General features: G+C 43.5%; 1 protein-coding gene across 4 annotated transcripts in view; it reads right to left on the reverse strand.

The window, feature by feature from the left end:
- Positions 1–27,951, reverse strand: part of SPIRE1 (spire type actin nucleation factor 1) — a 155,883-nt gene that overhangs the window by 16,651 nt on the left and 111,281 nt on the right. For 2 of the 4 annotated variants that reach the window (XM_068147640.1, XM_068147642.1), the window contains exons 5-11: positions 25,001–25,084; positions 22,352–22,516; positions 16,956–17,042; positions 16,456–16,585; positions 12,577–12,618; positions 5,136–5,299; positions 346–436 (exon numbers count right to left, since the gene is read on the reverse strand). In XM_068147640.1, the coding sequence (XP_068003741.1) occupies positions 346–436; positions 5,136–5,299; positions 12,577–12,618; positions 16,456–16,585; positions 16,956–17,042; positions 22,352–22,516; positions 25,001–25,084 (763 nt within the window). The remainder of the gene's footprint in view (positions 1–345; positions 437–5,135; positions 5,300–12,576; positions 12,619–16,455; positions 16,586–16,955; positions 17,043–22,351; positions 22,517–25,000; positions 25,085–27,951) is intronic. The other 2 variants (XM_068147641.1, XM_068147643.1) reach the window with 1 other exon arrangement.

Consider the following 27,951-nt stretch of genomic DNA (forward strand, 5'->3'; position numbering starts at 1 on the left):
AAACATTTAAACCGGTCTTAGATTAGAGGATGTTTCTGCAGCAACAGATTCTTTTATGAGCTGAACATGACCAAATTACCCCCCAGTTACTTGTGTTATCCTCTGCAGTTCCACAGCAGGTATGAAATCTTTTGCTTCACAAAGATATCCACACACAATGGAGACTGTTGCCTTCCCATCCTTAATCACATTTCATCTATTCAGCAGGCTCTAGGGCTCAGCTTTAGAGATGTATTTCATTAACAACACTCAGCTTCAGCCTTCTAGAAAAGTTCCAGACCAAGTTCACAGCACAGAAGATAACAGAAGTGTGCAAAAGTATGGAGGTCTCTCATCAAAACTCACTCTTTCTGCTGCTGGTGCCTTCTTGAGAGGGGTCTTCTGCTTGAGAGGGGGAGATGCTACTGCTACTTCCTGATTTGGGCACTGACTCCTCCTGTGTGGCAAGAGGTAAAGAAACAGAATCCATCAGGGATTGTTTCAAATTGTCCTACTGATTCCCAGCACAAAGAAATCACGGATTCACACATTGCATTGGGTTGGAAAAAAACCTTCAAGGTCATCTTGTCTAAGCCCCCTGCAATGATAAGAACACCTCCAACTAGATGAGGTTGCCCAGGGCCACATCAAGTCTGATCTTGAGTATCTCCAGGGACAGGACTTCAACCCCATCCCTATCCCATCACAAGCTATCAAAGGTATTTTGCACCACTCAATCACTCAGAGCCCTAGATGAAGTCCTCAGGAAAACACAGCACCAAGTAAACAGCATTTCCAACACCCAGTTTCATTAAAACCTGGTAAAAGAATGGCACGTAGCTGGAATTCACTGTATTTAACTATCTTGTGAAAGGACAAGATCAGAAGAGAGGTTCATGAGTCCACTGGGACCTGTTGATTTTCCTTGCTGTATTCAAGGACTCCTAAGATTTGCAGCTACAGCAGACATGTTAGCTCAGCTTTGTATCTCAGGCTATCAAGGAATGATCAGCACTTCGATTTCCCTGGTCTCCAAAAGAATGAGAGCCACTCATACAAGAAACCCAGGGAAAGAGAAGCTAATCTGGTCTCTGCTGCACTAACCCCGAGTCCTGGTGCATTTCTCCTTTCTTCTGTATTCAGAAGCAATCTCAGACTTTACACAAGCATCACAACAGCCCAGAGCAATTCCTGCAAGATGAAGGTGAAATGGGCTTTGACCAACACCTTTCAGCTGGCTAAAGCGTTATGCCACTCAAATCCTTTGCTTGCACCTAAACGCTCTGTCTTCAGACACCAGATACCAGCAAGATACAGATCATGACAGAAGCCTCCCTAAGGAACAGAGCTGAAGGACTGAGTGTGAATGCTCTTTAGCTCTAATGTGAATGCTTTCAACTACGGAGACTGGCAGCAGTTAAACTGTCAGCATTTACAGATCAAACAAGTGACTGCTCCAAACCAAGCTCAGCAAGTGGCTGAGCTTCTCTCTCACAGATCTCCTGAGCTAGAAGAATTGCATGCAGGAAAGCCTCTGGCTGCGTGGTTGGATTCTATGGTCACAGCAAGTCAGGAATAAAAGCTGGCAGGATTGCCTCAATGAACACCATGCATCACAGGACAGAGGCCTCTATATATGCCAGTCAGGTGATCTGTGCTTCATGCTTAGCTCCAGGGTATGTGTTGTGTGCGAGGACACTGTGCTATGTACTGTTTGTGTCTATGGATTTAAGGAAGAAATCTTTTATGCTGAAGGTGGTGAAATGCTGGCCCAGGCTGCCCAGGGAGCTTGTGGAGTTTCCTTCTCTGGAGAGATTCCAAAGTCTCCTAGACAAGGTTCTGTACAACCCTGCTCTGGGTGACCCTGCTTCAGCAGAGGGGTTGGACTAGGTGATTTTCAGAGGTCACTTCCAACCCCTACTCTTCTGTGATTCTGTGGTTTCCGGAGGTAAAACAGCTGATACAGCTAAATGTGCTCTCAAACTTGCCTACAAGCTTCCCATCACAACTGTATAAACAACCACCCCAGAGAGAAGGGAATCACAGAATGGCTCAGGTTGGAAAGGACCTCCAACCTCCTGTCATGGACAGAGATGCCTCTCCACTAGAGCTGGCTGCTTAAGGCTTCATCCAATCTGGCCTTAAACACTTCCATGGAGGGGGCATCCACAACCTCTCTGGGCAACCTGTTCCAGAGTCTCATCATCCCTGTACTGAAGAACTTCTTCCTAAGATGCAATCTAAACCTACTCTCCCTCAGCTTAAAACCATTCACCTTTGTCCTGTCACGGGACACCCTTATGAAAAGTCCCTCTCCAGCCTTTCAGTAGGCTCCCTTCAGGTACTGGAAGGCAGCTACAAGGTGCCCCCAGAGTCTTCTCTTCTCCAGGCTGAGCTCAGCCTATCCTCATAGCAGAGGTGCTCCAGCCCTTGGATCATCTTTCTGGCCCTCCTCTGAACTCAATCCAACAGTTCTATGTCTGGATGGCTGCAGCTTCATTAAGAAGATGCCGTTTTTATATCTGCATCAAAAATCACTCTTAGTTTGCTGCTCCTGTCTGCTACACCAAGACAAATGGCATTTCCTGCTCCCCCTCTGAAACTGTGACTTCAGTTGTGATGCAGAAAAAAGCCAGGGCAGAAAGCAGGAGAGGTTTGTACAATCTTCATTCTTGCCAGCAAAGGGCACAGGGCTGTGTCAGACCTTCCCTTTCACCTCCAACCGGCACCACCAAGTGTTGGGTGTAGTCTGCATCACAACACGGCTGAGAGAACAAAGGGGATGCAGAAGGAAGAAAAAGTGTCTGTGTCACAGCTCATTTTGAGGTCCACAGCTCAGCAGGACAGCCTGTCATTTAGGGCATTACACAGCCATAATTTAACTCCCAGTGAGTGAATAGGTTAATTCAAATTGCAGGTACAGAGGTGGCCAAGTCCTTTACAGACAATGCTACACACAAAGTAAAAGTCAGCACAGAAAGAAGACATTTTGACAGAGCAACCTATACTTCCTTCAAACGTGCCACATCCAACCTCCTTCATCAGCTCAGGGGATTCCACCCAAACCCCCCTCAGTCTGTCTATTTACACTACCTCAGCACTGCTCCTGAGCCCCAACCACTATTCTGCTGGGCATTAATTGTCTTAGCTGCTTCACCAGCCACTTCTGTTGACTCCAACCAGCACAGCAGCTGTTCTCTGTGACAAGTCCATGTGGCTGATTTATTTTCTGCTTATCTACTTCTTCTATAGGACTTTGTTTGCCTACACAGTATTCCCTAATCAATAGTCAGTCAGATACCTGATTTCCCCCCACTACAAGACCAACTTCGTGTTTTCCTATGCAGAGTTGTATTTCCTGACTTCTGCTTATTTTTCCATGTGAAGCATCGGGTTGCAATAGCTTCAGGATGCACAGAGATACAAGCTGGGAAGCTCTAAGTTCCAGATCCAGCTCTCACTGACAGGTCTTTTACTGTCCTGCCCAGTTTCATTCATACTACCAAAACCCCAGGCAGCCTCTACTGCTGAGGGATGTCAGAATGCAAAAGAACTTCTGCTCTCAGAACAAATGCACCAAATTATGCACCCACATGAGTCACCCATAGGACAACCCCTAACACAGAGGGCCAGCCTTTCAAAGACCAAGGAAGTATGCAAAGAGATAAATTTCTCCCCACATATATTTCTCTCCAGCCTCCTCTCTTGCAGCTTGGTCACCATTGTAAGCAGCCTGTCAGGAAACCCCTCCTTCCCCATTGACTAGAGAGAAAGAGATTCAGGGAAAGCTGCCTTCCCCATGTTGAAATTAGGCTCTGTGAAGGAACCCCACCTACGTGTGCTTCCCAGGCAGCTTCACTGTCAGAAAGGTCCAAACTCAATTAATAACAGTACTGGTCCAGAAGCAAAAGCTCATGCTGGAGGATGTAAACTGTTGGTAAAGGATCATACATCATGCAGCTTTTGAGGCTAGAGAGCTTTTTTCAACTCTCTCTTTTTTTAGGCTTTTAAAAATCTTTAACTCTTCATTTGAAAGAGGATGGATCCAAAGTTGTTTCTCCATCTAAATGGTATTTGCTTGTCCCTATCTGTGAAACAGTTGTTGGGTGTTACTGCCCGAGCCTACGCAGAAGGCTAATGACCTGACATCTGCACCAAACTGCAGCCCCTCTGGCACAGCTCATGTTCTTTATTTGAAAGCTGGTACTGTGAGTCATAGAATCATAGGATGGGCTCAGTCGGAAGGGGCCTCCAAAGGTCATCTAGTTCAACCACCTCTGCAGTCAGCAGGGGCACCCTCAACGAGATTAGATTAAGCCGCACCTGTTCCAGTGTCCTCATGGTAAAGAACTTTTTCCTAGCATCCAATCTAAATATACTCTTCTCTAGTTTGAAGTCATTACCCCTTGTCCTGTCACTACAGTCCTGCAGTGACAGCTCCTGCATGACTGCCAGAAGGGTGCAACACATCTACCTGCATTCCCTATGCAGAATGTGGAGAGACAATGGGCATTCAGAAAATAAGTGAATCACAGAAGGTTTTGGTTGGAAGGGACCTTTAAAGGTCTTTTAGTTCAACTCCTCTGCAGTCAGCAGGGCCATCTTCAACTACAGCTGGATGCTCAGAGCCCTGTCCAACCTGACCTGGAACAGCATTAGAGGTGGGGCTTCTACCACCTCTCCGGGCAACCTGGGCCAGGGTTTCACCACCCTCAGTGTGAAAAAGTTCTTCCTTCTCAGTAATGTAAATCTCCTTCTTTTAGTTTAAAACCATTGCCCCTTGTCCTGTCACAGCAGGCCCTGCTAAGGCTGGCCCCATCTTTCTCATAGGCCCTCTCTAAGTTTTGAAATGCCCCAATGAGGTCTCTCCAGAGCCTTCTCTTCTCCAGGCCGAACAGCCCCAACTCTCTCAGCTGTCTGCACAGGACAGTAAATGCTTGGTTTAAGGCAAAAATGAGTGTTTAACCTTTTAAAAGACTATTTCCTTTACAGAGGTCAGATACAACATTTTTGAAGGTCTGTGGGCTGACAAAGCAGTGATGGAGAACTCAAATGATAACCTGCAAAAATCACTTCTCATCTGATCAGTCCAGGAGATTAAGGAAGAAGACTCAGTTCTGACATCCAGAAGCAAGCTGTGTCTGGATTTTTTTTACCTCAGAATCTGAGCTGTCAAGTTCAGCCAACGTGGGAGCCTTAAGGAGCCTCTTGCGTTGCACTGTCACCTGTGTGGCCCCATTCTGCTTCCCTTGTGGTGCCAGGCCACCGTTCGCTACAGAGGCATCCGCTGCTTTTCTTCCAGCTTCTGGCGTAGGCACATCTAGCAAAAGAAACAGAGCAATTGGTGTTTGGACCCAGTTTTCATTTTGCCTTCTGAAGCCTTACTGCCAAGGCAATACACACAAAAGGAAAGCAAATAATTGTGATAGATGTGTGCAACTGTTTGGCTTTAGCAATACATTGCTCAGAGAACTACAGGCAGTGGCTTGTGCTACAGAAGCATTATGAAAGAATGAAAGCAGTGGAAAAAGCAGCGTGCACAAAACTGAATACCAACCTCAGACCAGCAGCAGTGGACTTTAAATAAAGATCCTGTGTTATACCTGAAAATTTCTGCCCTTCAACTCACTCTGCAATTAACTACATAGCAAGTATCAGAAGAATGCACAATTCCATCTGGACAAGTGGGTTTCCAATCAATCTGCAGACTACAGCACCCAGAAATGAGGAGATTTGGAATGAAGTAAACCTAGCTTTATCCTGTGAGGACAGAAGCACACTCTATTCTGCAGCAGAGAGAAGAGGAATGAAAATGAGCTAACCAGCTAGCATTCATCAAAAATATGCAGAATTCTTAGGCTTGCATGGTCATTTGTATTAAACATAGGTCTGTGATGTCAAACCTTCATGTAAGAGGCTGAAACATGAAGCTCCAGTTCTGCTTTCATTTACCTGAGTTTTACAAGGATGCAACTCCACTAAGTAAATTACTCAGGATTTCTGCCAGCATGCAATGAAGATGCAGCTTGGATAATGTAAACCTTGGGTCTGCTGTGTGTAGCCTAGCTTAGAAATTAAGATAATGACCTAGGCTTTGATACTTTAGGAAAGCTTAGAGTTTGGTCTGATAAATTAGTTTTATCCCTGTAAAAGTACAAAGTGCAGTACTCCAATCCAAAGAAAATTATGTTGGAGGGACAAAGAAGAGAAGCTTCTAATCTCCCATTTGCATGCATGCCTAAGCATCTGCTCTTTCTGCAAATGGATTTTTCTACCCATGTAATTATAGGACTCCCTCCCCAGGCTTGTAATGACAAAGTACCTCCTGGTATTTAAGTCTAGGGTAATGATGAGTTATTATTCCCATTTTTATACATGGTGAAAAGAGGCCCAGAAGGTCAGGTGGCTCATACCTTAGGTTACCAGGAGGTCCACGACACAGAAACAGTATCACCCAGGTGCCACCAGTGCCACCAATGTAAGCACTCACACATGGTTTGGAGTTACTTACATAGCTGCCCTGGTACAAACAGACACAGTCACTGCTGCCACAACACACATGGGTAAAAGTCATTCTTGGAGTAGGAAAATTAAAACTACACAGTCTAGGCAAAGCCTCAGCTGCAGTAGTAGGCCTGGTTTACAACATTCTCACCAGAGCACCTACTGAAAAGGAATAAGGAAAGGACTAAGTTAAATCAATATATATTTTAAAGAATTAATTGGGTTGTTGTTAAATGCTGGAAAGTGGGCAGGAAGGACAGAGGATGTATTACATTACAGTTCCTCTGTAAACCATACCTTCCACTGGGTGTATCAGAAAAGGTGATGATTTGGACTATTAAAGTCATGGAGACATTCCAAACCCATGAATCTGTGTAGTGCAGTCCTATTATTGCCTTTGGGTCCTCCCTACAAAGAGCTTCAATCAAAGACTTAGACTCTCTAACCCTTAGTTCCTATCTTCAAAGGCTTTGCTAATGGGTGTCCTGACTAGCACCACGGCTTACAGGTCATGGGGTTGTTTTTCTTCTCCTGGATTTCAGTGAGCACAGCACAGGCGTCCTTCCACATCAAATACATTCCTGCTCTAACAGCCGCTCAATGCCATCCCAGCAAGTGGCAGCAACAAACCAAGAACCCCTCCCTGCTGCCAATACCACTGCTTCAGAACTCATAATTAGCTGGCATGCAGCTGACTGAAGAAGCCCAGGGTTTCCCAAATGAGCAAAACTTCTGATTTGTGTTTTGGTGGCACAGGGCAGTTCCTGAGTGGACCATCCAGTGAAGCAGCCCCTGCACCATCAGCGCAACAGCGAAAGGTGGTGTCCCCTTTTTCAAACTTCTTGGGTGGTGACCTCCCTGCCTCCTGCTTGGGAGTGTGAAGAATAGCCTCTAAGTACTGTTGGACTCACTGGGAGAATAAATGATGAGAAGGCCAACAGCACTGCACTCCCTCCAAAAAAAACCCAAATCACATGATAGAGCTGGGGACAGGAAAGAGGAGGGGACCTCCACCAGACATCCCCTAACACTATGGGAGGTGATGGAACCGATATCCAGGGTGCACCACAGCTTGTTTTCTGTTGGGTTTGTTGTTGCTTTTATATATATATATATACACACACATAATTGTGTGTGTGTGTGTGTGCATGTTTTGTTTCCTAAGAATTTAGGCTAAATTTCTTTAGGCTTTAGAACTGGAAATTTCTGATCCCTTCTGGAAGTAATTTATAGAGCCAATCACTATCTCCAAAGCCTAATGTGAATTTAAATAACATGTAAGAGCTGTTCACACATCTAAGAGCTGTTCAGACATATTGTTGTGTTGTTCATACACTGTTTTATAAGTCTTCTTGAAACACCAGAGAAGTTTTAGGTGAACCAAGAAGCTAATGCAAAATAGCATTTGTTTTGAAGGACCCTTCAGGGGGAAATGTCATTGACCACCTCTAAAGGAAAAACAAAAACCAAACCAGGGAGTTCTTAGAACTTGCAAGCACTGAAGAATTACAACAACCAAACAAACCTATCAAACTCCCCAAAAAAGCAAAATTAGAAACCCACCCAATTTATAAAATGGTTGGTCAATGGTGCCCAAGTTGAGACCATCATTCCTGCACTTCCAGTACTGGATAATCCATGAACAAATGGATGCTCATAATTTAAGGAAAGGCTCATGAAACTTTACAGTTTAGATTGTATCTGGTTCCAAAATGAAACCCAGAATTTGGTAGCAAATTATTACTTGAAGCTATTTTAATGATGTACCTGCATTACTAGGAAGCATTACTAGGTGAGAGATAATTGTACATCATCATAAACAAGGTAAAATTAGTCAGGGTAAACCAGTCAGAAACAAACCATGGACTGATGCTTACCAAAATGCCAATCTGACAGAAAAAATCAATGGCCAGTTCTTTGAAACAAACCTCCAGTTTTACTTTTCTTTTTCAAATGGATAGTAGTTCACAACCCCTAGTTTAACAGAAAACCTACATGTTTTGAGGATGATTCAAATGATATGTTAAAAGGCTTGTGCTAGTAAGAGAGTGGGGTTACGATTTTATTAGAGTCAGACACCCTGGGAGGGTCTCGTTTCTCCCTCTTCTCAGGCAGCAAGCACAACCAACAGCACCTGCAAACTGGATGAATGTTTTTGGTTTCTTTGGAGTTTCTTGTAAACTATCATTGCAACAAACAAATGGAAGAAGGGAAGGCCTGGATTTGGTTACTTGATATTTGTGCTGTCCTTCCCTGAGTTGTCTTAAGAAGAGGGAGACCAACAACTCCACCCTAGGATAATATGAAATGAGCCTTTATTTACAGGCAAGATTATGACTCTTGTGAAAGAAGGAATTAAGCAGACCACAGATGACATGGAAACCACAGCAGGCATGTAACCAGATGATGTCTGCCTCCTCACCAGCTCTCCTTGGCAAATAATAACAACAGAAACCTGAATTTTGTTCTATACAGCTCATTTGAGGACAAACTTACCGTTTTTGAAGTTTAAAAGAAGGTTAAAATGGGTTAGCAGAATTAATATGTTTATTTTTTGCTAGCTGTGATAATACACTTGAAAAGATCATATAATGAATAATGGAAAAACAATGTGCTGCTCCTTTCAGGGGATTTACATGTTGAAGCCAAACCTAAGAACTGAGAAATTGGTAGACCAAACTGCCAGTCTTTTCCTGGTGTTTGCATCCCATTTCTTGTTGTGTTATTTAAATTAAGAGATTACCAGGACCTGGTAAAGTTCCCTCCTCACACTAGTCTGAGGCATAGATTGTGTAACACTAACAGTGATACACATCACTTTACAGCAATAATCCCTGTGAAATCTGGACTGAAATCATGTTTCCTTTTGCTTCTCTTCCTGCAGCCCCCCACCTCCAAAATGTACAAACTGTTTCTGAAGCAGCAGCTTCAAAGCACACAGCATTGGGGTAGGAGCTTGAGTGTTTAGAGTGGGAATGGCTGATCTGGTGAGCTGCATTCAACACACTGCTTCGAAATTAAGCTACTTTTAAGCTATTTTTTCTGTTAGAGGAAGTGGGCAATGACTGCTCTGGTCTTTAGTTGATACTCAGACTACCCTCATTACAGGTGATTACTGCTTGTTCCTTCTATTCTACCAGTAGGAACCAGCAATGTAAAATGAGGTCCTCCTCTCCCTTTCAGAATAACAGCAGGGAGGTGAGTGGAGCTGTGCAGTGTGGCATACCAACTACACTGTCTTGATGCCAGCAGAAGTCCCCTCAGAATTGGTCTGCATCATCCCAGTCACAGAGCAAGCACGCTAAAAGCCTGCACCTGCCCTTTAGCACTGGGTAGGAAACACTTTAGTTTTTCAGCTGGTTTGTGTTTTCACAACAGCAGTTCCATCAAGCAGAGAGCAATGAAAGCAGTGAAAAAGCAAGTGTGTAGAAAGAGTGATGAAAGCACAGCATAGTTTCCCCACCTTCAAAACAAAGCTAAGAGGAAAAGCACACAGAGCAACAACATTCAAAACTTCTGCTTATCTGCCTCCTATCAATATCCCAACCCATCTCAGTCATTTGTGCTGCTCATCTGCTGCCTCACATCTAACTGGAATGTTTTATTAATCATCTAGAGTTTATTTCTAAAGACAACTTATCAGATCACTCAGTCTTGCCACATCATACTACTTGCTGAGAACCACAACTTGAAAAACAAAACCAATCACATTTGGAAGATGGATAAAGAAAACAAGAAGAGTTCTTCAGTGGTCAGTCAAAAAGAGCAAATTCCAATAGAGTACAGATTGCTATGAAGGTAACCTCTTTGCAACAAAAACATGATGGCAATGAATTAATGGATCATGAAGGGAGCTTTGACAAAATCTTGTCTGGATTTAAACAAACGAGGATGTCTCGGGATTCTTACAAACAAAAAGCAAAAGAAGAAGCAGACAAAACACACGAAGAAGGACAGGTCTGAACGTTCACCTTTTGCTGGTCACTGGCACGTTCAGGTTTAGTCTTCAACCTGAAGGAACTTTTGGCCTATCTGAAAGTAGGAAGACTTTCTGGCAACTGAAGTTTGCCTGTTTGTATTGTTACCTGAGCCCCCTGGGGACCTGCCAGCTTTCAGGGGATTAAAACATGACACCAAGTACATATGTAATGCGTATGCCATCAGGCAGATGTACAATATGCCATGAGTGTAAGGTTTCACAAAAGGGTTTGAGCTGGATCAACAGCTTGCCACCACGTTTGATGGGGAGAGCCTGTTCCTCCCATCCACCCATGCTCATCCCCTGCCCTCAGCAAGCTCTCTGATCATCTGATCAGATAAGTGAGCAGGTTTAAAACACTAAAAAGCAGAAAACCAATCTGGTTAAAAAAAATACATAGCCTGTTCCTGGCTTATGTGAGTTTAACCAGGTCATCTTGTGAGTAAATGAGCAGGACTGGCACAGAAGAGGAAAGGGAATCACACGCTTGAAGGGGAGCTTGGGGAGAAGGAGGAAGAGCCAATGTAAGAGATCTCTTTGGAGACTAATAGCAAATATTTCCAACCTCCGTGATGAAGGTTTTAGACCTGAGCATCCTGGAAGTTTGTTGTATAATGAAGGAGGAATGAATTTATTTTCTGGCTCATAGGTATAAAATCTGTCTGATGTTGCTGTTTTGGAATCATAGAATCGTAGAATTGTCAGGGTTGGAAGGGACCTCAAGGATCATCTAGTTCCAACTTCTCTACCATGGGCAGGGACACCTCACACTACATCAGGTTGCTCAGAGCCCCATCCAGCCTGGCCTTAAAAACCTTCAGGGATGGGGCTTCTAGCACCTCCCTGGATGACGTGTTCCAGCATCAAGAAGTAGAACATGCTCCTACAGTTACTGAATGTCCTAGCTACTGGCTCACAAGAGGAAACTTTAAATGTGGTATGTGAGAAATTGTAGTATTTGGCTTTCACAAGGGGAATTGCTGGGGACTGTGAGGTTTGATCTTTGGGTTGATTGGTTGGTTGTCGTCTTTGTTGTGTGGGGTTCGATCCTTGTGTATTGGGAGAGAAAGGTGAGGCATCGACATGCATTCTGCAATCCTTTCTAGAGTCTGGAAAAACTCTGGGCTGCCTTATTTTGGTTATTTATTTAAAGAGACTTCCATCACTCTATTTCAGGTGAAACATAGTTATTTCCTATACTGTAGCAGTTTGGGCCAGGTGCCCCCTGCTGTGGCCACATAAAGACACATCTCCAGTGTCCCGAAGGTCCAGCCCAGTGGGTGGACACGGGAAGCTGCACATTCCATCCCACAATGTCCTGCTCCCTATAAATTTACCTGCAAAGTCCTGCACTTCCTCTTTCTTCCCTCACTGCTGTCTGGTAATGGGGGGAGCTATCTCGTGGCCTCTTGGGCCTGGCTGGAGGTGGGAGATTCAGGCTAGATGTGAGGAGGAGGTTCTTTACCATGAGAGTGGTGAAACCCTGGAATGGGTTGTCCAGGGAGGTGGTCGAGGCCCTGTCCCTGGAGGTGTTTAAGACCAGGCTGGATGAGGCTCTGGCCAGCCTGATGTAGTGTGGGGTGTCCCTGCCCATGGCAGGGGGGTTGGAACTAGATGATCCTTGTGGTCCCTTCCAACCCTGAATGATACTATGATACTAAGACCGGGGGAAAGGGCAATGTCAGATCTGGCCAGCTGAGATTAGCCTAACAGTGGAGGGGGGGCCAGGAGGGGGGGGGAGGAAGAAAACCCTGGGGGTTTTGGGTGTACCCTCAGGTGGGGATGGGATGCTTTGGGTATGCTTTGGGATCTCTTTTGTCACTGTGCCTGCGGTTCTCTGTAAAATATTCACTGCTTTTCCATTTAAACTTTCCACCACTTTTGCAATCCGTTTGTCTGAGTCTCATGTTTTGCCCACCGTGTATACCTTGGCATCCTTTTGTGGCATGGGAAATGTAAGTATGGATAAGTAATTGATTTTCATTTTTATTTTCACTGACCATATCATGGAAGAATCCCTTCAAGTTTCTTTCTTAGATGGGAATACAACAAACAGATGGAACAAATGTCACAACAAACACAAAACCCACGTCAGGTGTTGCTGCACCTTTTACCTGACAAGTCAAAACTGTAAGACATGCTAAGTGGTCGGATTGCTGCGAAAAACAAAAAGAACAAAGAAACAACAAAAAGAAAACAATTTAGCTGTTAGGAAAGCAGAGGGGGAAGGGAAACAAAAGATTAATTCTACTTGAGACGTTTTGGATTCTGCTGTCTAAATCCAAAATGTGTCAGCAATGCTATATTGCTTTACTGTAGTAAAGCTCAGGCTACAGTAGCATAAATGGGGCTTGCAAACAGAGCAATCATAAATGTATTTGTACAGTTGTAACATGAGACTTGGAGAATTCAATAAATCAAAGTGCAAGTATCTTAAAATTGGAGTATTGTGAATTAAAATGCCATGAAAAGAGGGAAAGGAGAGAGGAGAAAGAGAAGGGAAAGAAAGACAGAGAAAAAGGTGGGAAAAAAATTGAAAGTGCAAAGCCACATTTCACACAACTTTCAGTGACCTGAAATAAAGATAGTTCTGATTTTTTAAAGCATAATCTGCAATGATTATAATTAAACTAATAAAGAGAGACACTCAAGCTAAGCTTGAGCAGTAGTTTCCTTGAAGAGGATGGAACAAAAGGCCAAACACAGTGTGATTTGTGTCAATTCCTGTTCCTTTCAAAAACCTTAGGTGGATTTAGCCTTTAAAATCTATCCCTAATATTATCCTCTTGTTTCTGGGCCTCTAACCATTTTATTCCTAGATAAGAAAGTGCTCAGATGTTCTTTATGTCTGGAAAGACCTACCTTTATTTCCAATTCAACAGTGTAATTCAGGGAGTGACACTCCAAATGCCTCTCAACTGAACCCAAAATTTCAGTGCACTAATCCAAACAAACAAGCTAAGCCAAGTGATAAGAATGCACCAGAACACATCAAAACTGACATGTGCTGATCTGGTTTACTTAGGTGATAAATGTGCAAGTGGGTATGAGAAGGCCTGGCAGCTGACATACCACTGCTTTAAAAGACGGTGAAAAACAAGGTGCTGGGACAATTTTTGCTTATGAGAATAAATCTGTGCAGTAGGAGTTGGTTGGCTGAGTCAGAGTAAATGAACTGTGGGTATTTTTCCCACAGGTCATTAACTAGACATCAGCCCCAGACAAGAGCTACAGATACAGTATCTTAAGTCCTTGTCCAAACTTAGCATAAAGGCAAACGCATTTTAAAGCATAAGGGTGTTACCACCTAACGCTGAGTCCTGACTAAAGGTTGATAAAACCTCTCCAAGCTCCATTAGCTCAACTTGCTTGAGCCACAAATTCATGCTTTTAATTAAAAGGACATGTAGCTTGAGGCTGTGTTTGTCTGGATAGCTTACTCTGGTGAGTTTAGGTCATTTGAAAGCTCACTCCAATTCCTCCACTTAATCCTCTCCCTTTGTGAGAACTGCCACCAAGATTCAATTACCATTCTCAAAGAAGTTTTAGACTGAGTGCCCAGCCACACACTGGCTTTTCTCTGTGGCAGCTCAAGGTACAGAAGATCTTACTTGCATGCATGGGCAGAGCAGATGGACAAATCTTGTGGCTGCTGGGAAACACGTAGCATAGGTCCACTCAGATCACTGAGGAGGGACTGCAGCAATGCAACTCCCCTCACTTCAAGAGTAGTTGTGCACTTGAGTAACAAGGAATAACTCTGGCACATGTGTAATGTACCTTATAGTCCCAAACATTTCACTTCAGTGCTCTTTTTTGCTTCTACTACTTCTCTTTAATAAAAAGTATTTCTGTCCAGATGGTGCAAGTGCCTCACATGGTGTTTCTACTTTGATTTATAATCCTTAAACCTCATTACCTTACACATAGTTACACTAAATTATGTTCAGTAGTCATCACTAGCATCACTCCACTCCCAATTCTGCACAAACACATTTTATTCTAAGAGGAATTTCAGACAGAACAATCATTTCATTGTGAGAAAGAACAAAATCACTTTTTTTGACATAAGAAAAAATTATCTTGAAGGCCTTTGCTCTTTGTTCTCCTTTATGCCAGCAGCAAATAAACACTTGGGAAATAAAACTTGCGTGCATCCCTTTTACACCTCCAATCATATGGCTTTTAATTTGAACACTTCACTGACTGAAGAGGAATTACCACAGTTTCAGACCTCAAAAGTGAAATACTTTAACAAAAAAATGAAGATTTGATGGAAGACAGGCCTCCCTCACTGGAGGCCATGCCCTGAAGTGAGCCCAGGAAATCCTAATGAGTAATACACCAAAATGTAACATCCTTTCAAGAAACTGTTTATTAAATGAGCCATTTTGTCAGTGAGAAATATGAAAGATCTACTAGATCAAATCTGCTGTCCCTGAGAGAAAATGATAGGTCCCAGATGGAGAACATTTAAAATATTGAGACTGAATGTTTGAAAAAAAAGGAAGGAATCATTCAGTGTTTTTACAAGCTTTCTTCATCTGGAAAAATATCTAGGCCTATTAGAAACATTAATTGAAGCAGCAAGCATAAACTCAATCCCAATCAAAACCTGGAAGGCCCCCCCAAAAACAATATACAAAACACCGTGCTTCGAAAAATGCACCCAAGCAGTCAGCAAACTCTGCTGAGCACTTCAAAAACAATGCAACAAAGCAAGACTGATGAAATTGTTTTTCTCTGGAGACAATGGGTTGTCACAGTCAACTCGAAATCTGGATGAGAGCCTTTAAGCACATGTGCAAACACAAATATTTTGCATAAGGCAGTTAGAGAGAGTACACAGATGAGTTATTTCATGGGTTTCAGCCATAATAAGCCACTTTTGCCCTTGAAAAATCCAGCTAGCTCAGCTTTTCTGATACAGATAAAACCCCATGCTCTTAAAGCAAAGGGAATCACAATGTAAGGCTACATTGGCCATGCTTCTGTCATCAGAACTATTGAACCAATGTAAATTGGTGAGCATTGGGAGAGCCCAATATCTGAATAACTGTTGAATATGCAGTGCAGTGCAAGCCTGAGTTATTTGCCCCCTCAAAATACATTCAATCACAGGTTCCACAACACAGACAATGAAGCAAAGATTTAGATTTAGAAGAAAAGCAAAAGATTCAGCGAACAAAAACAGGTTTCAAATTAAAGTAAGGAAGCTGATGATGCTAATAATAGGAAACAAAGAGAACAAAATTAATCAAGACAGACAGGCAAAGAATACTTGCAGATAAGTAAGGAATAGTGCTCTGGGGAGAAGCAATTCACAGATTGCATTGGGTTTGAAGGGACCCTCAAAGGTCATCTTGTCCAACCCCCCTGCAGTCAACAGGGACACCTCTAAGTAGACAAGGCTGCCCAGGGCCACATCAAGTCTGATCTTGAATGTCTCTAGGGACAAGACCTCAACCACACCCCTGGGCATCCTGATCCAGTATTTCACCATCCTCATTGTGCAGAACGTCCTCCTTATGTCCAACCTAAATCTCCCTTGCTCCAATTTCAAACCCGTTACCACAAGCCCTTCTGAACAGTCCTCCCCCAGCCTTCCTGTAGGTCGTCTTCAGATACTGAAATGTAGCTATAAGGTCTCCTCAGAGCCGTCTCCTCTCCAGGCTGAACAGCCCAAATTCTTTCAGCCTGTCATTTTAACTGTTCATGTGCAACAAACAAAATAATGCCATTAAATTAATCTAATACTGACATTAAAAACTTGAAGGGAATCAAGTCCTGATCCGCATAGGATCTTGTTTTAAAGTACAACTTAGCACAACAAATGCATAACCCTAGCAAAGCCTGGAGGTTCTTTCTTTATCTGAAGGGACAAGAATCATTTTACTTTCCTTGACATCTGCACAGCCCATCACTAAAATTGCTGCTTCTTAGGTGGGAAGTTTGCTGTGGATACTGCAGGTAAAAACCAGGAGTGTGCTTACCCAGCCTGCTGCGCCGTATCTCGTCGGGGGAGACCGGACGTAGCTTCCTCTCTGACTTGATTTCCTCCAGTATCCTTTCATGAAGGCTACGTGGCCGTGGTGGGGTTGGTTTCAGTTTTCTTGCTGAGGCCTCAGGAAATGAAGATAATCAAATTTACATCAAACAGTGCTAAAGGAGATTTCACAGGGTTTTGAGGGAAAAAGTGTGGAGTCCTGTGGTCTGATTTTACATGCGCTCAGCTATAAACTGGAAAGAGGATTGTATTTTCCCCCGACTCATCATGATTTCCCAAAGATAAAAGGCTGCTGGGAAAAGCAACTGTTAATGGGAGGGTGGCAGATATTCCACACTGTTCTTTTAAGAGATTATGTTCTATATACAGACAACAATATTTTGAAAGCCCATGGCAGACAATGTAATACTTAACATATTCCCTGGACAGAAATGTCCTTTTTAATGGCACATTTTTGTTAGGAATGAAGCCCACTGGATTACGTACAGGATTTAGTGGAGGTCGGGATCGGATGAAATCCAGGATTATTTCATGGGCACTCTTTTTTAATCGAGGTGGAATGTCACCATTGACCTGGAAAAGAGAAAGCAAAAGATGTATTTCTGTGGTCTGGATTCATAGTCATGCAGATGATGAAATCAACTTGAAAACTCACAGCAACCCTGACAGTGCTTGCAGTATTCTGACACCTGCACCAGAAAACCACACCAGTTCTGTGCACAGCAACAATCCATATGCAGAGCACAAGCAAAATGCAGGTAACGGCTTTTCAGCTTTGCTGCACAACAATCACAACTGCAGCAGCTTTCATCAGCAACATTTAGGATTTGGAAATGATTCAATTGAATGTCAAGGATGCAATTGTGTCCATGGAGAGAATGCAGGTGAAGAAAGCATCTTCCTTTGAGGAAAAGGAGAACACCAATTTTAAGAACATTTAAGAGCATTAAGAATTTTAAGAACATCAATTTGAACCATGTCTCACTGCTGACCGTTACAGTCTCTGATGCTATGTTTTTAGCTCCTGAGGGAACATGGGTGCTTTTCAAAGGCCCCAGTTTTCTTGATCTCTTACCATCTCAAGGGTCTAGAGCACAGATGTTATGAGGAATGGTTGAGGGATCTGAAGTTGTTTAGCCTAGAGAAGAGATTCAGAGGAACCCTTATTCTCTACAACTGCCTGGAAGGCAAGGTTGGGTTGGTCTCTTCTCCCAAGTAGCAAGTGACAGGACAACAGGAAATGGTAGAATTATCAGGGTTGGAAGGGACTTCAAGGATCATCCAGTTCCATCCCTCCTGCCATAGGCAGGAACACTTCCACTAGATCACATTGCCCAGAGCCATATCCAGCCTGGCCTTAATAACCTCCAGGGATGGGGCTTCCACCACCTCTTTGGGCAACCTGCTCCAGTGTCTCACCACCCTTATGGTGAAGAACTTCTACCTAATGTCTAATCTAAATCTACCCTCCTCTAAGTTAGTCCTATCACTACCTGACACCCTAAAAAGTCCCTCACCAGCTTTCTTGTAGGCCCCCTTCAGGTAATAGAAGGTCACAATAAAGTCTCCTTGGAGCTTTCTCTTCCCTAAATTGAACAATTCCAACTCTCTCAGCCTGTTCTCATACCAGAGGTGCTCCAGCCCTCTGATCATCCTCATAGTCCTTCTCTGGACACATTCCAGTCAGCCCCTTAGAGAAGATTCTGCCCTTCCCAGATAAGGAAATGGATGCAGAGTCCCTCCTAGGGAACATTTCATTGCATTTTTGGGCACTCTTTCTGGAGGGACGCTTTCCAAGTTCCCTTTGTTCCCCACCACCACTCCCTTAGCTTGCCTGGAATGAATGTCACACAGCTTGGCACAGAATACCAAGCTGATAAACCCTGCAAAACACATCAGCTTCCTAAATTTAGCTCAGAAAAATTAAAATGGAAAAGGTTTATACTAAAGGGTGATTTGACACTTCTTGATGAGGACAGTAATATTTACAGTGGTGTGATTGACGACTTCTGTTTAAAGCCTGAGCACTTTTTTGAGGCCAGCATGTTTTGTGGGATTATTAATGAAACGGGAAGTCTCTCTTCCTGGGGTTACTGTTCATCAGATGTCAAAGTTGATAGCTGAAGTAGAGACTTATTACCATCAAAACAGCCATTTTGTCAACTGATAATCTTCACTCCAGCCTTGGGGAACAGCTCTCTGCATGACAATAGGAAATAAATAATACATGGCTCTGAGCCTTTCACCTCAGGGCACTTTATGCCCTGACTTAAAGCCACCAGGGTACAATTAGTATCAACATTCCCATTTGATTGGAAAAGGAGAAATGTAAGATTTGCTTAAGTGATTTTCTACAGGATACATGGGGAGCTGGTGGCAAAGCAAGTGAATGTTCCACAGCCAAGAGCAGGAGCACTGGTGGCAGGACCTACATTCTCATACTTGGCACTCAGACACTGATATGAAAGACACTCAAGGGAAGCTTTTATCCTCTCTGTTCACACTACATCTATTTCTTTGCTCGAAGTCTCTCCATAAATAGCAATTTCACATGCATCTTTTAATTAATGAAAAGTCATGGCTCTTGATTGAAGTCTAAATCAGATATACATTGCACAAATGTAACCATGACACATGTGGGGGGGGGAACAAACAGTAAGATTATCTTTACCTTTTTCTTTTCTCATACCAAATTGGCCCCAACTGCAAAACAGGATTTAAATAAATCATAGAATGTTAGGGGTTGGAATAGACCTCCAGAGATCATCCAGATCCCACTGCCAAAGCAGGATTACCTAGGGCAGGCCATACAGGAACATATCCAGGTGGGTTTTGTAAGTCTCCAGAGAAGGAGACTCCACAACCTCCCTGGGCAGCCTGTTCCAGCACTCCATCACCCTCACAGCAAAGAAGTTTCTCCTCATTTTGAGGTGGAACTTTCTGTGTTCCAGTTTATCCCCATTCTTCCTTGTACTGTGTCTAGGCACCACCAAAAAGAGACTGAAACCTTCATCTTGACAGCCACTCCTCAGAGATTTATGGCTATTAATAAGATCCCCTCTCAGCCTTCTCTTCTCAAGACTATATAGCCCCAGGTGTCTCAGCCTTTCTTCATAGGAAAGATACTCAAAATACTGTCAAACTATCTTACGTCTTCATGTGTGTAACCCAGTTGTTGCAGTGCAGAAAAGCATAACCAGTAATTATTAAAAAATCAACCAGAAATTTAAAGATTTAAGAAGCCAGGGCACAGAAAAATTAGTGTGTTGTCAATCTCCTCACTCACAACCTGCTACCATCCCATTTTAATGTATAAAGGTGGAGTTCCAATTAAAAAGCCCCTGCAAGTGGCACTTAGTAACCTTTGGCTGAAGCCTGAGCTTTAAAAGCAGTGATGCCAAACAAGAAGTACATAGCACAATGCTTTCACAAAACCCACAGCACTTATCACTGATACTCAATTATTTAGTTGTGTCACTGTCAAAGGTGACAGCATTAAGAACGAGAGTGCTACCTCTGCCATAAAGCGTGATTAGGAACTGTAAAGCTCACTGCTGTACTCCACTCTGCAGGAAAGTGATGAAGGCAAAAGATGAAAAGAGATGGTTCTCTGAGTAGAGCAGCTGAAAGCAGCTGAAAGCAGCTGAAAGCAGCACCTGCTACAATTAAGATCTGTCCATAAGAAAACAACAGACTTTGTAACGCCCAGCTGGGCAAAATAGACATTCAAATTGAGGGAGAGGATTCTGTCCCTCTGCTCCACTCTGCTGAGACACCACCTGAAATGCTGGGTTCACCTCTGGAGTCCTCAGCACAGGAGAGACACGGACCTGCTGGAACAGGGCCTGAGGAGGTTATGAAAATGATGTGAGGGATGGAATGTTTCTGCTCTGACACCAGGTTGGAAGAGTTGGGGTTGTTCAGCTTGGAGAAGAGGAGGGTCTGAGGAGACCTTCTTGTGGCCTTTCAGTATTTAAATGATGCTTATAAGAAAGATGAGGACAATCTTCTTAACAGGGCCTGCTAAACCAAAAGAAGGGAGATTCAGGAAGAAATTTTTTACAGTGAGGCTTGTGAAACTCTGGCCCAGGTTGCCCAGAGAGGTGGGAACTGTTGCATTCTTGAAGACATTCTAGGTCAGGTTGAACAAGGCTCTGAGCAATCTGATCTAGCTGAAGATGCCCCTCTGTGATGTGACCTGATGGCCATGCAACAAGTAAGTAACGTAAGAGTCTTCAGTTACTGTTCACTAAACACTGCTCAAGAAATACAGTGAATGGTGCACATCTTGCAGCAGTGACAGGAGAGAGAACTAACTGTGAATCACTGTGGAATTAAAAGCTGTATCTTAACACTTAAGCATTGTAAGGAAACCTTAAGCCTGTAATTTAATTCTTAAATTTCCCAGTTTCCAAGTGCCAACTCTAGAAATGCTCACAATTACTGTTTGGGAGTGAAAGCTCCATAGGAGAAAAAAAATACTATTAAATCTCTCCAGGAAGATAGTTAAAGATTAGTAAATGCCAGAATGAAAGTTATCTTGTTCCCACAACAACCACAGAAACAAGAATTCTTGCCTTGTAGGGCCAGAGAGATGACAGATTTAAAGCTATTTTGATAGGTACTGAAATGCCAGCATCACTGAAACTAACTCACTCAGTTGCTTACACAAAACCCAGTACTTGGTATTTTACATCTTGGAAACATAGAACAGAACAGAACAGAATAGAATAGAATAGACCAGACCACACAGAATTAGGTCTCTCCTAACTCAGGCCTCACTCATTCTGTGTCAAGCTGCAGTCCTTTTTTGTTCATGCTTTGCAAATTGTTCAAGCAGACTGCAGCAAAATGCAAGTTACTGAATGTAAGGTATCTAATAAGAAATACTATTTTTCTAACCAAATGTCATTAACAGTTGTCAGGCTTAGCCAGTAATCACATTGCAGGCAGTGCTACAGGTACTGAACCTGCAGGTGATTGTAGTCCCAGTTCCTGTTTATGCTCAGAGGTCACTTTGGATATCTACCCAGTCAACCAGACATCAGGACAAAAATAGATGCTCGTAGGGATTTTGTGTGCAGTGAGAATCTGGATGAGCAAAGCAGCTGCTGTGCCTTGAAGACCTACCAATATAATGAAGAAGATCGCTTCTGAAGAGGCAGAAGCTCAATGAATTAAAGGCCAGTCTGACAAGAGCAACCCAGGCATTCCTGTTCAAACAAACTATCCTGATTGCACCTAGTCATCAAGGTCCTGAGGGGGCTGCTCATCTTTTGCAGGGGACAGTGAGAACCACTCAGCTCAGTTCTCTGTGTTGTCAGTGGAAAGACAGATGACATAATCACCTGGCTATGTTTTTTACCCCACTCATTTCACACTTAAGCCACATCTACTGCAGCAAATAAAATCCATCCAGATCTTGATAAGGAAAATACTTTCAGCTCATATATAAAAAGTATTTATATTTGCAACAGAACTCATGTATTTGCTCCCCATGTATTTGTCTCAATTTTTCTCTCCTTTACTTCTTTTTCTCTAACAATCTCTGATAGAATAAACTGCAGGCTTTCTGTCTGTTTTGTCTGCCCACCATTTCCCTCACTGTGTCTGAATTGTTCTGGTGGAATCATGGCTTTCTCACTAACAAAGGTTGGATGACACCTTGAGCAACCTGGTCTAGTGGAAGGTGTCCTTGCCCATGGTAGGGGGATTTGAACTAGATGATCTTTAAGGTCCCTTCCAACCCAAACCATTCTATGAATCTCTAATTTACTGTTCACATGGAATCATCATTTTAAGGTTCTCAGGAAGAAAAAAAAGAGAAGATCAAAAAAGGAAAAGAAGCTTTCAGGTTAGACAAACACTAATGATTCTCTTACCATGACCTTCCTTAAGGTATAGCGCTTGGATCTAATGTCATCCATCAGCATTTCATAGGGTGTGAGCTGGTACTCTATTGGGAGTGGGTTGTACTGACGCTCTTGGACTTTCTTCAGTTTAACACCATTCCGTAAATCTCGCATCACTTGGACCCAGAAACGAGCCTGGAGAGAAAAGAGACATTTTATTTGATACCTTGCCCTTCAATATCCCTTCAGATTAAACCAAAGTTGTCCATTAAGACTGACAGAACTGGGGCTGTTTGGTCTTGAGAGGCTGAAAGGGGATCTTATCCACATCTATAAATATCTGAGAGGTGGCTGTCAAGATGAAGGTTCCAGTCTCTTCTTGGTGGTGCCTAGACACAGTACAAGGAACAATGGGGATAAACTGGAACACAGGAAGTTCCACCTCAAAATGAGGAGAAACTTCTTTGCTGTGAGGGTGATGGAGTGCTGGAACAGGCTGCCCAGGGAGGTTGTGGAGTCTCCTTCTCTGGAGACTTTCAAAACCCACCTGGATGTGTTCCTGTGTGGCGTGCCCTAGGTGATCCTGCTTTGGCAGTGGGATCTGGATGATCTCTGGAGGTCCCTTCCAACCTTATGATTGTATGATTCCCCTTTCAGGGCACCAGCAAATACATACAGATGTAGTCCTTTATTTTTAACACATCAATCAAAAGCCATTTTATTTAATGTAAGCCTGTTTTGAACCCTCATGAGTGTAACACTTTGTTGCAACTTGCAGGACTGCAGAGTCTCACCTCAAGTGATGTTCATCTTTAAGATAACAGATAATAAGGATTTCAAATTTTCATACCATAAATCTGTGTTTCCATTTCAAGTTTACTGCAAGCACATCAGGAAAGTTTCCAGACTTATAGCTAGCACTGTGTGCCACAACACAAATTGAATCCAAAACTTTGTTTCTCATAGGATCAGAACTTTCTTGCCAAGTTTCCCAACAGTTGTTTTTCAGACAGACATTTTGCAAGGGACTCAATTGGTGACTCTGCCTACTGCCTGGCTGTCCCTTTGAAGGGCAGTCAACATGATACCTGCATAAATCCTCCTGGAGGCACTACTGACACAGAAGAATAGTGAAGAGGTGATTTGGTACAGTCAGCATGGCTTCACCAAGAGCAAATCCTGCCTGACAAACCTGGTGGCCTTCTATGAGCAGGTCACAACATTAATAGATGAGGGGCAAGCAACTGATGTCATTTACCTGGACCTGAGCAAAGCCTTCGACACTGTCCCGCACCACATCCTGCTCTCCAAACTGGTGACACAGGGGTTTGATGGGTGGACCACTAGATGGATAAAGAACTGGCTTGATGGCTGCACCCAAAGAGTGGCTGTCAATGGGTCCATGTCCCAGTGGAGGCCAGGGACAAGTGGAGTCCCTCAGAGATCAGTCCTGGGACCTGTCTTGTTTAACATCTTTGTCGGTGACATGGACAGTGGCATTGAGTGCACCCTCAGCAAGTTTGCTGATGACACCAAGCTGTGTGGTGCAGCAGACAGGCTGGAGGGAAGGGAGGCCATCCAGAGGGACCTTCACAGGCTGGAGAGGTGGGAACAAGCCAACCTCGTGAGGTTCAACAAGAGCAAGTGCAGGGTCCTGCATCTGGGTCAAGGCAATCCCAGGCACAAATACAGGCTGGGCAGTGACTGGCTGGAAAGCAGCCCTGAGGAGAGAGACTTGGGGGTGCTGGTGGACAAAAAGCGCAACATGAGCTCTCAGTGTGCACTTTCAGCCCAGAAGGCAAATCAGATCCTGGGCTGCATCAAGAGAAGTGTGGCCAGCAGGTCAAGGGAGGTGATCCTCCCCCTCCACTCAGCTCTGGTGAGACCCCTCCTGGAGTACTGTGTCCAGTTCTGGAGCCCCTATTACAAGAGGGACATGGAAATGCTGGAAGGTGTCCAGAGAAGGGCCATGAGGATGATCAGAGGGCTGGAGCACCTCTCCTATGAGGACAGATTGAAGGAGTTGGGGCTGTTCAGTCTGGAGAAAAGAAGGCTCTGAGGTGACCTAATTGTGGCCTTCCAGTATCTGAAGGGGGCATACAGGAGGGCTGGGGAGGAACTTCTTAGGATATCAAGTAGTGATAGGACTAGGGGGAATGGAATGAAGCTGGAGGTGGGGAGATTCAGGCTGGACGTGAGGAAGAAGTTCTTCACCATGAGAGTGGTGAAACCCTGGAATGTGTAGTCCAGGGAGGTGGATGAGGCCCCACCCCTGGAGGTGTTTAAGCCCAGGCTGGATGAGGCTCTGTCCAGCCTGATCTAGTGTGGGGTGTCCCTGCCCATGGCAGGGGGGTTGGAACTAGATGATCCTTGTGGTCCCTGCCAACCCTCACTGATTCTGTGATTCTGTAAATGTACACTCTCTTTAAATTGCAAAAGCTTCTCCATGAACACAGTCTAAAGGAAAACTGTAATCCCGGGATACTTGCATTGTTTCACCTGTTTGAGAAGGGAGGCTGAGACTCCATTTGGTTCTAACTTGTGAAGAGTTACTAATAACCGATACGTTAAAAAAACAGACACTGGTTTTAACATAAACCAAACAGCTTTAGGTAATCATTATAAAGAAATACCAACTACTGGCAATGATGCTGAATCATCATTAAGTTCTTATCTTACCCAGTCAGCATTTTTTAAGTCATCGAGATCTGTACTGGATTCATCGCTTGCTTCTTTGTCCATCTCCTGAATCTTCTTCAGATTCTGCCAATGAAAAGAAAATGAGTCAATGAATGCATGATGGCATTGCCCTCCAGTAAAACTGCAGCCTACTTTTTGACATCTGCTGAATTATATTGTTTGGGTATTCTACTGAATGTTTCATGACTTGAACAGCAATACTGTAAAAGTAACTCAGAATGCTGTTTGAATATTTCTCTTAATTGAAAAGTGGACCTTAAATGCAGGGAAGCAAATCCTAAGTTTTGAGTATGGAAGGACTTCATATAACAGCATGACAGAGGACAAGCTACAGACAGCCATTTTAATATTCCTTAAATTGGGCTATTTACAGGAAAAACCCCCAAACACCCAACCACATAGCAGGTCTGTTAAGCTACAATGCAGAAAAATGTTACTGACTTGGCAAGGATCCCATTCATAGCAAAATTATTATTATGGGCTGAACTCAGGGCAGCTCATTTCTCTAGGAGAAGAAATTCCCAGAAAGGTACTTGTGAAAAGAAATAAAATACTAGAAATCCTTTGCACTGAACTGTGACTGTGTACTGAAATGAAGTAGTCTGTATGACTACACTATTACAGACTGATCTAGTGTGGCGTGTCCCTGCCCATGGCAGGGGGGTTGGAACTAGATGATCCTTGTGGTCCCTTCCAATGATACCCTGAATGATACTATGAAAATAAATAATAAGGTAAGTAGAAAAAATAGTAAGTAATAAAATCAGGTAAGGAAGAGGAACAGATATTTCAAAGGTAAAAGCTGCTATTTAAGAGCAAGACTGGACCACACATATTTGGAAATGATTGTCTGCAAAGCAGCAAAAGAAAAAAAAAAAGGCTTTCACACTAACAAGAATAAGAAAGATAATTAAAAGTTAAAGGAGACCAAAGAAGAGACAAGCTTGCACACAGACAAGATTGTAAAGGCTTTGCAGAAATTATCTTACACACATAAACAGCTACACGGGGTGCATCAAGAAAAGCGTGTCCAGCAGGTCTAGGGAGGTTCTCCTCACCCTCTACTCTGCCCTGGTGAGACCACACCTGGACCATCATATCTAGTTTTGGGCTGCCCAATTCAAGACAGAGAGGGATCTACTGGAGAGAGTCCAATGAAGAGCTATGAGGATGATTAAGGTACTGTGTGGCCTGCTCTGGGTGATCCTGTTTTGGCAGGGGGGTTGGACTGCATGATCTCTTGAGGTCCCTTCCAACCCCTAACATTCTGTGATTCAGTGATGTTCAAAATGCTATCTCTTTTTTTGATTACTTCTGTATTGAAATGATCTGGAATCAGCAGTACAAACAAATTCTCAATACTTCACTTGTACAGAGATTTTCCCAGGAAATCTTTAACAATATCAATCTGTTAACAATGTTTGATCTGTTTACTAAGTCCTCACTAATGTATTCAAAATGGACAGTTAAATCCTCTGCTAACTACTTGTTTATTTTATGAGACTAAAGCAGCAGGTCAGAGATCTGACAGATACATTTATCTATCAAAAATCTTGTTCTCACTGCTAAGTACTCAAGCTTTTCCTTTAAAGAAATGAAACAGTATCAGTTTAGCTTCTGAGCTTTCCAGAAAACTTTAAACCAATTGTATTCTGTGAACTGTTTCTTTTTTTTTTCTGAAAGTAGTTCCAAAGCTGCCTACACATCCCTGGAAGAAAGTGCAGCACTGGAAGAATACTTAACTTGCACATTTAACAGAGTGTAAGTATCAATCAAGCTTGGTTCCAGAGATGGCACATGTGAGTCAGCCACCACAGAGGTTTTGGAAAGAGAGCAGATGGGTTATTTATTGTCTTATTTAAATAAGTGACACACTTGCTTTCACATGAAGGAAGAAATACTATCACTAACTATAAAAATAAAATATGTAATTTACAGGAGGATTCTAAAAAAAACTCAAAGCACCAGCATTACAGAAGGAAATGTATCATGGGATGATGTGGGGACATTTTGGCATGACTTGCAGTATCACCACAGGATACCCAACTGGGAAAGAATGCCTTCGTGGAAACTTGCATCAGTCCTGTTGCTGTGGCCAGCAATGACACTTACAGGCAATCAGCTTTTTCCAGGGAAAACAGGCAGAAATAGGAAGAAGGATATCATAAAGGCCTCACTTACTCGTATTTTTCAGCCCAGGTTTCTTCTTTTCTGTGCCATACAGTCACAATAACCATTTCAAAAACAGTATTCACAGTATCACAGTATAACTTAGGTTGGAAAGGACCTCGAGGATCATCGAGTCCAACCTATCAACACAGACCCCATGACTAGACCATGGCACCAAGTGCCACGTCCAATCTCCTCTTGAACACCTCCAGGGACAGTGACTCCACCACCTCCCTGGGCAGCACATTCCAATGACAAATGACTTGCTCGGTGAAGAATTTCCTCCTCAGGTCCAGTCTAAACCTCCCCGGTGCAGCTTGAGACGGTGTCCCCTTGTTCTGGTGCTGGTTGCCTGGGAGAAGAGACCAACCCCTTCCTGGCTACAACCACCTTTCAGGTAGTTGTAGAGGGCAATGAGGTCACCCCTGAGCTTCCTCTTCTCCAGGCTAAACAATCCCAGCTCCCTCAGCCTCTCCTCATAGGGCTTGTGTTCAAGGCCTCTCCCCAGCCTTGTTGCCCTTCTCTGGACACTTTCAAGTGTTTCGATGCCCTTCTTAAACTGAGGGGCCCAGAACTGGACACAGTACTCAAGGTGTGGCCTAACCAAAGCAGAGTACAGGGGCACAATGACTTCCCTGCTCCTGCTGGCCACACTATTCCTAATGCAGGCCAGGATGCCATTGGCCCTCCTGGCCACCTGGGCACACTGCTGGCTCAAATATTTGTGAATTGGTGAGTCCAGCAGATTCCACACAGATGCT

This window comes from Melanerpes formicivorus, unplaced genomic scaffold (assembly GCF_026170545.1).
Source record: "Melanerpes formicivorus ecotype bairdi unplaced genomic scaffold, bMelFor1.0.p_v2 SCAF_15, whole genome shotgun sequence".
In the NCBI taxonomy this organism is placed as follows: Eukaryota; Metazoa; Chordata; class Aves; order Piciformes; family Picidae; genus Melanerpes; species Melanerpes formicivorus.